At 36.5% G+C, this 16,445-nt stretch overlaps 1 protein-coding gene across 2 annotated transcripts; it reads right to left on the bottom strand.

Moving 5' to 3' along the window:
* Positions 1–3,599: 3,599 nt before the first annotated feature.
* Positions 3,600–16,445, bottom strand: si:dkey-164f24.2 (E3 ubiquitin-protein ligase RNF12-B). 2 transcript variants are annotated; one of them, XM_051117052.1, is made up of 12 exons: positions 16,163–16,445; positions 13,696–14,037; positions 7,553–7,600; positions 7,176–7,211; positions 6,604–6,912; positions 5,694–5,732; positions 5,160–5,237; positions 4,945–5,034; positions 4,725–4,832; positions 4,372–4,416; positions 4,168–4,258; positions 3,600–4,011 (listed from the first exon to the last, which is right to left on the bottom strand). In XM_051117052.1, the coding sequence occupies exons 1-11, from the start codon at positions 16,205–16,207 to the stop codon at positions 4,178–4,180; spliced, it is 1,221 nt and encodes a 406-aa protein (XP_050973009.1). In that variant the 5' UTR covers positions 16,208–16,445; the 3' UTR covers positions 3,600–4,011; positions 4,168–4,177. The 2 variants fall into 2 exon arrangements, with proteins under 2 accessions (XP_050973009.1, XP_050973010.1); XM_051117053.1 differs by lacking the exons at positions 13,696–14,037; positions 16,163–16,445 and adding an exon at positions 10,252–10,455.

Raw genomic sequence — 16,445 nt, 5'->3', positions numbered from 1 at the left:
TGTCTCCTAACTGCAGACATTTTTTTTTTGTTAGCTGAAGTCTCAACTTTTGTGCTGTAAAAAGAAACTCAGAAGACAAGTATCTCCCGTTTATTTCCTTGTTAGGGTTGGATGGCAATCAGAAGGAAAGATAAATGTTTCAGATGTTTTTAATGTTTTTAAAATAATGAAAAATTATTTGTAAAAGTTAAAATACTGCCACCAGAGCACTAATAACTAGTTTAAGGTTTACAAAAGCTTTTTTAAAAATCACGTGAGCAGGGTTCGTACATAATTTCTAAAATATTTTCAAGGCCCTTGTAAGACAAAATTAATACTGGATGTCTGTACAAGAAAAACAGGTTGGGGTACATTAGACACTGTTTTCATTTCATTTTGTCAGTTCTTTAAAATAAAATAAAAGTTAAAACGTGTGTGTGTTCTTACTAACTATTTTGGTCATGTTTGGTTATTTTACCCGGAGCTGAATTTAACTAAATCTGCTTTTGGGGACGGTTATGTTTTATATAATAACTGACAAAATATAATACAATATAATTCAGAACTATATACACATTATAGTGTTTTTAGTGCATAACTGCAAACAAGAATTTGCTAACCAACATTCAAGAGAGACACTGACAGAGCAGAAATATTACCGAGTTTTAAAGAAATAGGATTGGTATGTTTCGACTCTTCCTTTGCATCTACACATGTCTGACCAGCAGATGTTCTTAAAATGCGGCGTTTCGGGGGCATCTAGAACCACTTCCCGTACTGATTCATTAAAGTTACAGATATTTCGGCGTCTCTAAACACTTACCTGGGAGCAGTGGCTAGATGGTAAAAGCAGAGTAAACGCATATTTAAAAATTAAAATGTATATTTTAATAAAGTGCTGCTAAGTTTTCTCTAAGTTTGATGATCAAGGAACACTGAACGTGTCTCGCGGAATCGATTCACGAGTGAACTCTCGATTCCCTCGAAGAATCGATTCCTCTGAAGCTACAACTGGTACATTACACGGACAGTTTAAAGGAGTCCTATGCTCTTTTCCAAAGTCTTGATTTTGTTTTGGGGTGTACTAGAACATGCTCTCATGCTTGGTGGTTCGAAAAACGCATTATTTTTCCACATAATTTACATTATTACAACACCTTTCTCCCCAGCCTGGCACAAATAACCAGATTAGTTCCTGGTTTAATGAAGGCCAGCCTTCTGAAAAAAGCAAATGTGTTATGATTGGTTAACTATCCCAGAGCCTTGCGATTGGCAAACAGCTTAGACAGTGTTTCAGTACTGCCACGCCCCTTGTCAAAACAGGTTAGGGCAAGCTAGATTAATAGTGAATCTTAAATTTTAAATATGGATATTTTTCTTACAAAAACGCATCGATTTGCTACAGGAGACCCCTGGGAGCTGTGTGAGGCACTTTTTATTATGGATGGATGCACTTTATTAGATTTTATTAGACTCTGATTGCATTCGTCTGAAAGAAGAAAGTCATATACACCTTGGATGCATGGAGGGTGAGTAAATAATACAGTAACGTTACAGTAGTGTTTCCTATATCCTCTGCCTGCGTGATCGCAGATACATGATATTATCGTGCTAATTTATTTAATTTTTTTACATACTTAGTTTCATTGCCCAAAACCAACTCCAGAATAAGGCTAAAAGCAGCCTAACATTATCAAAAAACATCATCACTGATCAGCCTAGCCTATTCTAGTGCAAGTTTATGCATTTTAAAAACACTTGTGTTATAAGTTAGCCTATCTACACTATATGATGAATAGATCTCTTACCACACACTGCACACGTCTGTGACGCGTTATGGCTCCAATGCGACAACCGGAGTAGATCGCGGCTTCAGCATGTGTTTCCACCCCCTGTATTTACACATCTGCGGCGCGTTACTGCTCTGAAGAGGCCACTCTAGTCAAAGCTTGTGTTTATTCCTTGCGCTGCGGCTTGTTGAAGCGGCTCTCTGCGCTGCATTGATAAAGTTTGGCTAATCCCCCACCTCGTCCCTATACCCACCTCCCAATAATTCGAATTTCCTTACAAATGTTGTAGTCCAAAGGAGCCCTTAGTTGTAGCTCTTGGAAAGAGATTTTTTTAAAAACAAAATATTTCCCTTTGGTGTGGACTTTGAGATTTGTAACTTTGTAGATCTTTTTTTATGCCCAAAGATACACACCACACACCGACTAAAATTTAAAAAGATAAAAAGCATAATAGCACCCCTTTAATGAGACACAAATATGCCGCAGCATATTTACATTCGTTGCATTGGAGCCCGATGATATGAGCAAAAGCCAGGTGTGCAGCAAAAAGTTGGAGCATCAGCATTTCAGAACAGTCAACACACAAAACAACACCAACATGCTATTTTATAAAACTAAATGTTATTACAAATGTTACCAGACAAGTTTTAATTTTACTTATGTATTTTTCACTATAACTTGGTCACAGACGTTGGTGACATGACTGAAGCTGTAACTCTGGTGAGCGGGAAAGGAGCCTGAAGTGCGAAATGTAAAACCTGAAATGGAGCTAGAGAGTTCATTGATTACTAAAAGCTTGAGCTGGAACGAGAATTGCTACAGCTCCAATCCATACTCTGGATTATTAACTCCACAGTGTGAATGTACCTTATGTTGTTGCTGGTGTTCACAATGTGTCATCAGTCGCCATATTAGCGGCACCGAACGTAAACAATGCCACTGAATCTAATGAAACTGGCATATTGATTATTGCTGCTGAAAACGGTCAATCATTGTCGTGTTTTGGGCTGTACTAATCGGTCGGACCGGGAAAAAAACATTATGTAATAACATAGACTGCCAAATGTTATAACAAATCAAGGAGAAGAGTGCAGAAAATATGTCTGAGGAACAAAAGGAATTTGTGGTTGGCCAAACTGAACCAGGATTTCCATGGCAAGAATCTTGACAAAATTTGTGTTTGTTCTTATTATTTCCGGTCAGGTAGGTGAAATACTAGGCTAATATCTTAAATAATACTGCTAGTATGTATCTTTACCACCTATTAACTTTAGTTTGTCAAAATATTGCACCCATTCTTACTTACTAAGTCCTTCTCATGATAGCTTCCACACGTTTTTTTTTTTTTTTTTTCAGTGGATTAGACAGCATAAATTAACAGAACAACTTATTCAGTAATACATTAATCGTGCAATCCATGCTATTGTTTACATCCGAATATCACCAGTATGGGCACGCATCTGCGTAACTGACCAAATCGTGGCGTAAGTGCAAACCCTCTATAATCAAATAATTATATTATACATACAGGAAGCCTGAATGAATGTCAATTCAAATAACAGCTGGGACATGTTGACTGGGGCAGGATATTACCTGTGTAAATTGGCAAATGTTTCCATTTATTTACCTAAATGGATAACGTGTCTTTAAAATGCATTGCCCCTGATAGATAAACTAAAGTGCATAAGAGTCATTTTCTGTCATCTACCCAATATCTTATTTGTTCCATTTTACAAGTCAAGATTTCATATCCTATAAAAATTAAATAGGTGACAAACAGTGTTTAATCCATCAAACTTATTTACTTACAAACTTAAAAATTTAGACTAATTATCCTCAAACTCCCTTTATTTATTATTTGGAAAAAGGCACATATGGATAGTTGAGGAGGACACAGAAGATGTGGTGATGGCATTGTATGAAATTGTGCTCTAAAGCACTCCACTCCAAATAATTTTATCAAATACAACAAGAAGTTTTCATTCCCCATTACAAAATGGTCTAAATAAAAACATATACATTTGCAACACCCCTCCATTTTACTTGACTACGTATGCAATGTATAACGCCATCAAATCTACTGTACATGCATATGGAAACTGAAGAAAATTAGTCAGAAGCTCGGAGAAACTCCATCAGCGAAGATCAGCCGCACATCCTTGCCGTAGTTTAGGTAAGAATCATAACAGAAAGGCACTTTGCATAGTTTCATATTTCAGCCATCCCTTTATGTCCTATGAAACTGTAAAACACACAAAATGAACATTTTATTGATCTTTTTTGTGTTCAGGAGAAAAAAAGAAATTCATACAGGATTGAAACAACATAAGGGTGCGTAAATGATGACAGAATTTTAATTTCTGGGTGAACTATCCCTTTAAGAGCTCCACATTCTTACCATAGGCACTTTAACCTTCAATTGCAACTTCGGTAGCTCCCAGACATCCATTTATGGCATCCACAGTTAGGCCACCAGCCACTGCCAAGTCCTATAAAAATGAGAAACAGCATTAACTAAAACAAATACTATTTTTTGGGGGGTGGTAGCAGCATTGTATTTCATACCCAAAGAAGATTAAAAAAAAAAACACAGAAAAAATACCTTTATAGTTTCGGTTTCTACTTGCGCCGTAAATTCATCTTGAGCCTGAAATGCATACAAATATTTATCATTTCACAGTTGAAATAAAAAAAATCCAGCAAAACGACATGCTAAAAATTCAGCTTTAAAATCACAGGAATAAATTACATTTTAAAATATATTCAAATAGAAAACAGTTATTTTAAATAGTGAAAATATTTAAATGTTTTTGGTGTACTTTGGATCAAATAAATGCAGGCTTAGTGAGTTTGAAAAACATTAAAAATCTTACGGTTCAAAAACTTCTGACTGGAAGTGTATATATCTATAAATAATGGGATGCAGCAGTGGAGTTAACCATTTTAAAAGCTCACTTGTATAATCTCTTTTGGTACAGGCACAGGCAGAGGCTCAGGAGCAGGAATCGTTTCTGACAGTGTCTCTGATAGACCCTTGGGGGCATCTGTTGTTATTTCAGGAATCTGTGGGAACAGGCCATATATTCTATTTAGACCCATCCAAGGAGCTAACAGGATTTAATGCCTGATGTGCACATTGTAGGTGTGTGTGCGCTCGCTGAGTTCAACTGCTCACCTGTTCCTCTGCAACGGTTGTGTCAACAGCTACTGACTCAGTCACAACAAATTCTTCAGCGATGGGGTCACTCGTGGACTCGACCGAAGGCTTGAGCATGTGAAAACCCGAGGGCAAGAGACCATGTTTAAAATTAAACTTTAATCTAAAAGGATTCTGAACAAAAATGCTTGAAATAATCCCATGAATGGAGTTAATAAAAAGTTGTTTTATACCGTGGGTTCCTCCAGTAGGACTGGCTGCTGCTGCTCAGGCTCTGGTTCCACTAAAGCTTCTGTAGGTACTACAGCTTCCTAATAAAAGGAATGCATTTTATTTCTATGACCCTCGGCATGCATTGCAAATCTTACCACAGTTTTTTTTTTTTTTGGTCCAAACAGTGACAATGGTAAACACCTTCTGCTTTATAGTACATATATAAATATATGAGTAAAATCAAGCAGGTAAATATTTATATATGCTATATAATTAAACATGGCTTTGGTTGTGTCTATTGCTACTGAGAAAAAAGATTGCAACACATACGCTTTGACATCTGTCTGTCAGTCAGTGGGGTCACAACTTGACTTTCATTATATAGACAAAATACTGAGATACATTTGTGTTCATGTTCCAGAGCAAAAAGAAGATCATGCAGTTTTGGAAAGACATTAGAGGGAGTAAATGATAAAAGCATTTTTAATATTCTTTTGACTGGTGAGTTATCTCAAAAAAAAGCAGAATGGAGACAAAAAATCAAAAGAACTTACCAATGGAAACGCTTTTGGTTCAGGCTCTGCATGTACATCCTGTAAGAAAAGAAACATAAATATACAGTTGAGGTCAAAAATTTGTGTACACCTTGCATAATCTGCAAAATGTTAATTATTTTACCAAAATAAGAGGGATCATACAAAATGCATGGTATTATTTATTTAGTAAGAAATAACAAAAAATAGGGTTTTTCCTTCTGGAGCATCAGTGAGTGTTTGAACCTTCTGTAATAGTTGCATATGAGTCCCTCAGTTGTCCTCAGTGTGAAAAGATAGATCTCAAAATCATACAGTCATTGTTGGAAAGGGTTCAAATACATAGAAATGCTGAAAAACCAAAGAATTTGTGGGACCTGAAAGATTTTTCTGAAGAACAGCTGGGATTTTAACTGTTCAGGACAAGCAAGGAACTCATGAACTATCACTAAACAAAAAATCATTTAGATTTTAGATTGGATCATTCAGGTAACAACACAGTATTAAGAATCAAGTGTATGTAAACTTTTGAACAGGGTCATTTTTATAAATTCAACTATATGAATTTATGTGTTTTTTATGTGAAATATCTTATTCAGGTCAGTACTAAATAAAAATAGCATGCATTTTGTATGAACCCTCTAATTTTGGTAAAATAATTAACATTTTGCAGATTCTGCAAGGTGTATGTAAACTTTTGACCTCAACTGTACATTTGCTAGCACTATAGTTAGTATAGTGTGCTTTAAAAACATAAAATAAAGTGTTCAAGGGAATGCTCAAAGAATGGGAAGTGTGAGGCTCATGTCATGCCCAACTATCCAAACAAGTGAACGGAACGGACAAGACAAAGTCACCTGTTAGTGCATGCAAATACACTCATGCAAAGAGTCCATTGCAATGTGCCATGAAGATGTATTGTGTCAGGCACCTCCGTGACTTCTGTGACTGTGTGGACTTCAGCAGGCTCTTTTTCAACAGTTATGGCTTCAGCTTCTATGACAGGCTCTCCCACGACCCCGATAACGTGCCCATCGACTTCCACTGCAGTGTCAGCAACAGGCTCAACTTCAGTTACTACCGTTTCTGTCACAGTTTCAACCGCAGCAACACTTTCAGCTGCAGTCACTGTTTCCTCCTCTGGCATTGGTACCTCTACCACAGGATCCTCAGCAAGAAGCTCAGCTTCAACTGCCTGCTCGGTGTCAACCGTCTCGACAGGTTGAGCTACAACAAGCGTCTGCACCAGAACATCATAAAGACAAGAAAACATGCAAAACATACTGTACACAAAAGTTAAATGCTTACTGACCTCAAAAATTTGAATAGTAGTGGATGATAATTTATTGAACACAACAAAAATGTAATTTGCTTTGCACTTACAATCTACTGAATTATTTTTTTGTTCATAAAGCAACATTTTTTTTTGTTTTTGTTTTATGGTGGTAAAACAAATAGTATGAAAAAAAAAACATTATTATCTATCTATACATACAAACCTACCTCTGTGGCTACAAGTGTAGTGTCCTCAAACTGGACCTGTGAATAGCATATTTTAAAAAGATCATGATTAAAGAATGAACAAATTCCACTGATAAAGTCCATTACATATCCATGATATTGATTCTCTAGACATGCTGTATATTTGTGTAAAGCTGGAGTTCATGTTAGTATGGGTTAATACGTTTTCTTTACACCTCATAACGCAAAGTTATGAGAAAAGCATGTTAGTGCACCCTGAAAGGTAAGGTGTGGCGCCGGAGGCCTGGTAATTAGGAAAACACCTTTCCAGCAAGGGTGTATGGCCAAAGGCAAGGGTGTTTAGTAGATATACAGTGATGAAATGTCAAGGGCTGATGGGATAGGACATGTTACCATACCTCAGATTCTGTAGGGATGGACACCGGCTCATCTGTAGATGATGTGACCTTAAAAAAACAGTACAACACAAAATTATAAAGCTCAGTGTCACTCTAAGGATAAATTAAACTAATAATACTGATAATCATAATACTTTACAACACATGTAACAACAAAAATAATCTCTAGCCAACAGTTTTGGAAAAAACTAACACTACTAAATTAAATTCTGTTAATCATGCATATTTATTGTAGAGCAATATGTTGTACACATGAGTACAACATATGCATGTTGTTGAAATATTAAGTATGATTTAATATTGATGTGCTCTACATTACTATGCCAGTCTCTGCATAAAGTACTGAACATTTGCACTTGCTCACAGAAGGGAAGTGCTCTAAACGCCCCCTGTGGGAGCAGAACAAAATGTTCCATGGCTATTTTAACTTTTTTTGAAAAAAAAAAAAAAGTGTGCCAGGCTGTTCTGAGATCTTTCACTGTTCCAACACTCCAATGCATGTATCTGCGGAAGCCCATTTCTGCCATTTTAGAAAAAAAAGTAATGATTTGGTATCATAATCATAATTATGACATAGCAGATAATAATTATGACATAAAATGTCATAATTATAAGATAAAACATAAAATGTGTTGAAGTTCTGACAAAAACATGACATAAAAAGTTTGAAATTATGAGATAAAAAGGCAACTTCATGACATAAGTCTAAATTCTAACATAAACAGTCATAATTACGACATAAAAGTTTAAATAATGAGATACTGAGTGATAATTATGACATAAGAATTAGACTTTAATGTCATAATTATGATATCATTTTTACCAGGCTTAGTTTTTTTCTTTTACATGGTGGAAACTGGCTTCTATCATCATATGGAAATGAAGTTTCTCTTTTCAGTAGGCCTCACTTAAGGTTGTAACAAGACTTTGGCAAAAATTTCAACTACAAAGTTAAAACTGTAAGCAAAAATGATTAAAAATTAATGCAATTTAAATGTTTAAATTTTAATGCAATTCAAATGTGGCTACAAATGTTCGGTTTTACAATTCATCTTCATTAAGCATGAAAATGCCACTAGAGACCGCCGAGAAACTTTTATGTCATCAAACATTTTTAAATACACTACCAGTCAAAAGTTTTTGAACAGTAAGATTTTTCATGTTTTTAAAGAAGTCTCTTCTGCTCACCAAGCCTGCATTTTTTTGGATCCAAAGTACAGCAAAAACAGTAAATATTTGTACTATTTTAAATAACTGCTTTCTATTTGAATTTATATTTGAAATGTAATTTATTCCTGTGATTTCAAAGCTGAATTTTTTTATTTTTTGCATCATTACTCCACTCACATGATCCTTCAGAAATCACTTTAATATTTTGAGTTGCTGCTCAAAAAAAAAACAAACAAAAAAAACAATTATTATTATTATTATGCTGAAAACAGCAGAGTAGATTTTTTTTTCAGGTTTCTTTGATGAATAGAAAATTCATAAGGACAGAATTTATCTTAAATAAAAATCTTTTGTAACATTATATTATCCTTGCTAAATAAAAGTAGTAATTTCTATATTTTTTATTATGTTAAAAATTATAAAAAAAACTTTTTATTTCACATAAATATTGATAATAATAATTATAATAATAATAATAATAATAATAAATGTTTCTTGAGCAGCAAATCAGCATATTAGAATGATTTCTGAAGGATCATGTGACACTGAAGACTGAAGTAATGATACTAAAAATTTAGCTTTGAAATCACAATAATAAATTACATTTTTAAATATATTCAAATAGAAAGCAGTTATTTTAAATAGTAAAAATATTTCACAATATTACTGCTTTTGCTATATTTTGGATCAGAAAAAGAGACTTCTTAAAAAACATTAAAAATCTTACTATTCAAAAACTTTTGACTGGTAGTGTATTAAAAACTAAATGAACTCAAACTAGAAGACTCTGAAAAAACCCTAAAACTAACAACGACAGACTGAGAACTAATCAAAACTAAATTAGATTTAAAAAACAAAATTACAATAACAATAACTACAATAACCCTGGTAAAGCATTACAAATTAATGTATGCTCACTTCATAGATGCACCATGTGCAGAATGACATTTAACTACATGTATTGTATAAACCACACAAAGACTTGCACAGTACAAAAGTGCACAAAAAACTGTTGTCACAAAGATTGTTGTTAAAGAGACAAAGAACATTCTGTTGGCCACGACGCCTCCTCAGAGCTGACCATGTGCATGTGGTTATAAAAGAGCCTACAGTCAGATATCCACTTTACATTTTCTTTATAATTAATAAACAGTTTCACCATCTTAAACAAAAGAATACCTATTATTAATTAACTTTTGCTTTCACAATTCTGATTTCTTCAGTAATCACTACCTACACTCAAATGGAACAATAAAATGATTAAAGGTGCCACACCCCCTCATTAGCATGCATGACTACGCCATGTACCCCACCCAAGCACATTCCTAGCCTCCACCCACCTATCTGCGCATACACATACAAGCTCCTCCTCCACACTAACATACCAGCCACTGAAACGCCCACCTTGGCCCCTCAAACAAATCTAAGGAGGGGAGAAAGAGCTGGGGGGAGACACAGAGCACACAAAACATTCTTTCCACCAGCTAAACCCCTTCACCAAGCCTCCATCCATTAAGGTGGGAGCTCACCTGCGTTTCCACAGAGACATCCAGCAAGTCAACGGGCTCGCGAGGGCCTCGAAACCAACTGAGAATGAGACCCATGCTGTCACAGACCTGACACTCCAGTTAACTCAGCCCTTAACCTGACACTCACTGCAAGGGTATGTGCCTCTCTCTCTCTCGCCCTGCCCCGTGCCACTCTCAATGTGTGTGGATGTCCAACCCAAGCACTTGTGATGTCTGTGAAGGGAGAGGAGAGGCTGAAGCAGAGCTCACAGGAAAAGAAGGGTGGGCTTTAAGAGCTTGGCTGCTATTCAAAAAACAGGAGGGCGGGTGAGGTGCAGGAGGTTGAAGAGAGAGTGGCAGTGACTTTATATTTTGGGGGATCATCTGGGGGGAATGTCAGATTGTATAAAGGCACAACCAGTGTCGGGGGAAAGTTACTTTTAAAAGTAATGCATTACAATATTGCGTTACTCTATAAAAGTAACTAATTGTGTTAGTTACTTTTTATGGAAAGTAATGCATTAGATTACTTTTGCATTACTTTTTGTCACCAAAAGTAATATTTTTCGCAACTTTAAAAGCTTTTTCACACCAAAAGTGATATTAATAAGCCTCAGCCTGAAGAAAGTACCTTTGCTTTAACACCTCACTCCCAGTTTCTCTCAACATGGGGACAGGAGAGGTATCGGTGAAAAAAGAGGAAAACAAAGTAACTTGTGTTACTTATTTGAAAAAGTAACTCAAAAAAGATATTTTCTAGTTACCAGAAAAAAGTAATCTGATTACGTAATCTGATTATGTACAATTTGTAGGGCTTCCCTCGACTAAAGATTTTTCTGGTTGACTAGTAGTTGTTCATTTTACAAATTGGTAAACTAATCGCATGTTCATTAATAAACCATTTAAATCATAATAATGAGCTTTTAATTGCCTACATAGCCTAATAAGCGCTCAAGTGCACGCATAAGGCTTGTCACAGTATACCGGCAGAAGTACTGATTATGAATGTGTCAGGGAAAAACAGTAAGGAGGCTGCATTAATATTTTAATAATTTGATAAACTAGTGCTTTCTTTGTTTTCGGCTTAAGAGATGAAGTCGACCAAGCCTCTTCTCGTCGGTTAGTTGACTATTAGGGGGTAACCCTAGAAATTTGGTACATTTGGAGTTTGGGTTCTGTTAGATTAACCCTTAAATGCATGAATGTTTCACCAATCACTATTACATATTCGGGTCTTTAGCGACCCGGACTTATATATACAGCATGGATGGATCTCTAACTGTTGCAATAGCAAAAAACTCTCTTGATATTTTAAGAACATTAAAATAAAGCATATTTTGTTACCTTTTGAAACTTATAAGGGTTCAATTTGAGCAGATGTTTGTACCATCGCCGTCACCGTGAGAGCGCACTTCTACAGTACATTCAGCATCTGGCTCATATTCCCCATCTCAAAAATATTCTGAAAACTATCATTTTCAGTCACTTCAAAATCAATAGTTTAATCGCTGGCAGTTTATTCACCACATCTACTATCAAATGATAGTGACATTTGTATTTTATTGCATACAGCAATTGTTCTGAAGCCATTCAAACCAGTTACATTTTTGCTAATGATATTCTTTTGTTTTATGCCTACCTTAATTATGAGTGAAACATCACGTCTTTACTGTCTATTAAACAATGCCACCTCGTGGAATAAAGGTAAATTGCATGTGCTGAGTCATCAGATATTTAAATATTTTTCTGCAGAAAAATACACTTACACTATTACACACCTCGGGTCTCTAGCGACCCAATACAACTTTTTTTTATAAAAAATTTGTAAGAAAACAGACATTCTTTTATTTTTATTTTATTTTTATTTTGTTTATAATGAATAGAGTGAAGAATACTAATAAAGTCTAACTTTTAAAAAATGAAGGAGGGAGAAGGTAGTGAATGACGTCCCGGGTCGCTAAAGACCCGAGGTATGCATTTAAAGGTTAAGTCTGGAATACAACATGACTTTCGCACCAATTTTTCCCAGATTTACAGTCTTGACGCTAGTTGCCAAAAGTCAGAGCCTGTCTGCTGATTAGAGTTGACTGATTCCACAGACAATTGTGTGGTGTATGCTAGTCACAGACTCCGATTTTTTAGCTTCAGACTATGATTCCATCCAGTGGAAGGATAACAAACGAAGGATAGCAAACTGTTGTCTCCCAGCAACAAGGCGCATGTTTCTGCATGAGTTTATTGTGGTTGGAACGACTTGAAAGTAGTAGTGTGTGAGACAACAGTTTGTGTAGCAGCGTTTACTGTGAACGGAGCTGCACATAAATAATTAAAGTGGATATATTGTTTTTTGGGCGGGTTTTGTAACTGGTTTGAATGGCGTTTCGAGGGGTGGGGGGGGTGTCCCCTGTTAAAAATCGCATTCTGGGGGATAAAATACACGTTTTTTGTCAAGTTCTCCTGATAAATTAGATTTTAGGGGCTTAATATGACGTTATTGGGATCGATTCAACATGCAGACATCAAAAACAACCCACGGCAACAGTGTTAAAGTAGCCCAATTGGCAACACTGGTGTGTAAGGAATTTGAAGCAAGCAGAGTACGGCTGTTTCTAAAGCACACAGTGCCATCTGCTATTAAAACCTAAGCTCATGATCGATTCCAGAGAGAACAACGATGCATTTGTGAAAAATCGCAGAATCAATCCACAAATTGATTTATCGTTGCACCCCTAATAACCAACTTGAAACTGTTGTAAAATCTGTGTGGAGAAACCTTTCACCCTCATGTGAATTTTCCAAACGTGTGGTTTCGTATTGAAATTACTTGTTTTTGCCCTCGAAAATTTGTCAAACAACTGTAAATGTGACTGTGCATCTATGCACACTAAGCAGTTGAAATTCTGATTGTGTTACAATCCAAGCCTCCTCAAGCTTGCACACTGGACAAAACATCAAGTTACCCACCTCTTTTTGGCGGCCCTGCTCACAACCAGCAGACTTACTAAAGACACAGTATGTGTTAAACCAAGCCTAAGAATAAACACAAAATATCTAATCTTATATACTGAACACATTCCACCAGATAAACTCCTACAGAGCCAACTGGTATTCAGCGACAACAAGTATGAAATACTGTTCCTAAAATGGAAGCAGCATTCAGAAAAGCTAATAATCTTATTTTCAATAAAACTGCAGCTTGGAAGAATCTGACATGGCTCTAGGCATGGTGTACACAATGTTCACTCACTAAAAAAATATTGCTCTCCTTCTTCCATGCTGGCTGCAAAAAGCCATTACTGCCAGGCAAATACTTTTATATTGGTCACAACAGTAACATCTATAATAAATTACAGACTCCTCAAGTCCAATGTAATAACTGCTAATTACTTCCAACATTTTTTGTGTGCACTTGATAATTATCAACAACTCTGAATCTATAAATAATGATGTTCCATAGCACATTACCTCTGATACTGGAATGACAACGCTTGCACCTTCCTCAGTCGCATCTGGCTCTTTTGCAGGGGGTTCCACTGGGGTTTGTCCTAGGTCCTCTGCAGCTTTCACTACTTCGTCTTTGATGCCATCCGTGACTGAGACTTCTAACGCGACTGGTTTTGCTGGAGGAACTTCAGCAGGAACGTCAATGGGGGCAATCACTGCCAGGGGAATTGGAACTGCAACAGGGCATTTTGAGGTTTTAGCAACTGGAACTCGTGCAGGAACTGGGGCAGGGACAGCACACACTCCTGAAGTTCCCCTTCCAGAGGAGGCGAACCGCTCCTCCACAGCCTTTTTTTGGGCTTGCTGTTCAAAACAAATACAAGCATGAGAAATAGTTGAGATTTGAAATCAGAACCAATTTATTTCTTATCTTTAGTTCAGCTGACCGCATAATAGCATTAGACAGGGTTTAACGACTTCACTAAGAGCTTACATAAGTGAACAAAAGTTGGCCGTCTAATGGCAAAAAATGGCTGAATCCAATTGATTCAGACATGCCTAGTCAAGCGAGTTGGAAGAGTCAGCACCCCTCGGAGCTCTGGATGGGGCTAAACAGAATGGACAAAAATGCTAATCACATCATAATGGAACTATAATCGCATTATAATCACACTCACAGCTTCATTATACAAAAGCAAGGGCTGGCCAGTGCAGTTTACATAGGCCTCAAAAGAATTTAAGCTCTCATTGTGCATGTATGGGATGTACAGTGGCCAGCACAGTTAAGGCCAAATTATGCAACCATGTGTGAAGACCAGCATCAGCACTGACAAAGCCAAATCAGGCAAAATATGGGCCCAGGTCCATGAAACAGGCCATAAACAGTCTGGCGTTTGGGGGAACAGAGGAGGCGGTTAAGAAAAAACAGAAAAAAAAAAAAAACACATTTTGCTTCAAGGTTCTTCATTTTATAAAAACTGGAGAAACTTGTTTGGAGGATTGTGCATGGGCTTAAAAAGATGAGTTAATTGGATCTGTCAGCTGAGTTTAAAAAGATGTTTATTCTGTTTTGAAGTGCTGGTTAGCAACAAATGGGGTGTTGGAATGCACTCACCCCCCAGTACTCACTATTTCCTATTTTACCAGGATGATTAGAGACGGTGAAATGTGCCCTGTTTAGGACCAGCTGTATCTGAGGGGCTTAACAGCTAGAAAGATAAAAGATACCCCTCTATTTCTGTACTTGTGTGAAAGGCAGTTCTGTTGATATGACTGCATGCCAAGGTTTTGGGACAACAACTGAGCATTAATCAGCTACATGTTTAGCTAAGCAGAATGAAAAAGGTGAGATTTTAATGACATGCACTTTAAAAAGCTGCTGTAAAATTCGAACAAAGGGTTCAGTGTTCACACACATAAACTGTGTGTGTTTCATTATGTCACTGGTCAGAGAAGACAAAAAATGTCTAGGAGTGGCGAGGCATGGTCAGTATAGTGCAACATTCCGTTTGCACTGACGGAATGTAAACTAAATCACTTTCCAAAAATATACTTATTAAAAATCAAAGGGTTTAAAAGGGGTTATTAACAAAACCAATGGAAGCAAAGTATTTCTACTAGTCTGCCTCTGTAGGAATGTGCCCTGAACCATGTTTGGTATTAGACTGACCCAAAGGGTGTGCCAAAATCAACGAAAGTCCATATGAGTTTGGGGGTGGGGTCAAAAAGCATGGTTTTGGTTTGTTGCTCAGACAGAACAAAGAATAAGGGCCACAAACCAAACCAATCACACTCTATAGGCAAAACACAACCATGGAAAGCACAAAAACACGGTAATTATTATGATTCTGGTATTTATTGTTATCATGCACAGTGCTACAAGTCCGAAATGTGTTATTTTAAATCAGTATTTTAAATGTGCAATCCAAGCAACACTTTTTAGGACAATACATTACTAATAAGAACAGTTTTTAATGCATTAAATTAATGCATATATATATATATATATATATATATATATATATACACACACACACAGAAAAAAATTGCAAAAATATTATTTATCATTTAATATTATTTATTAATTTATTAATCCAAATGTCAAATGTTTCGGTTACATCTCTGCACTGGTTCCTATGGGACACACCCCCTACTACTACAGATATGTCACTGCAAGCATAATGTACTAAATATTATTAAATTCTTTATGTGGAAATGGACCAATGGTAGGAAAACAGAAAAACCTAAAACTATGACGTCAGTTCACTAAAAGTTATTTATAGTACATAAACAGGTTCAAATAACATTATTGGACAAAGATTTCCCTTAAATTGCATTTTGCTACAGTTTATTTAAAGTCCATGCAAGGCTGACAGAACAAACTAGAAAACTAACCAGCTATGAAATCATTTTCGATGCTAAATTAAATCAGAATTGCTGGCAGGACAATGAATCTGAATAAAAAGAGTGCGAAAGTAAATGTACTCACCACTTTTCTCATTCGGCGCTTGTTCTTCTTTCTCTTGGAAGGCATGTTTGCTGTGAAGAGTGTGTAGAATGAAAGTATATAAAGTGTATTTCTTCGGTCGTGCGATGAGGCAGTGGACGGCGAGTGGATCCGTCGCCGCTCTGGCAGTGAGATAACAGCAGTCAGAATGACAATATGGTTCTATTTAAAGGCGCGTTGATTTTTTCATCTCTCTGTCTGCCTGTGGGGGAAGGGGTTAGGAGCGCAGTCCACGCACCTCAGCATCAGTCTTCATCATCATCAT

The sequence above is a fragment of the Labeo rohita genome, chromosome 8 (assembly GCF_022985175.1).
Source record: "Labeo rohita strain BAU-BD-2019 chromosome 8, IGBB_LRoh.1.0, whole genome shotgun sequence".
In the NCBI taxonomy this organism is placed as follows: domain Eukaryota; kingdom Metazoa; phylum Chordata; class Actinopteri; order Cypriniformes; family Cyprinidae; genus Labeo; species Labeo rohita.
This window is presented reverse-complemented; position numbering and strand designations above follow the sequence as displayed.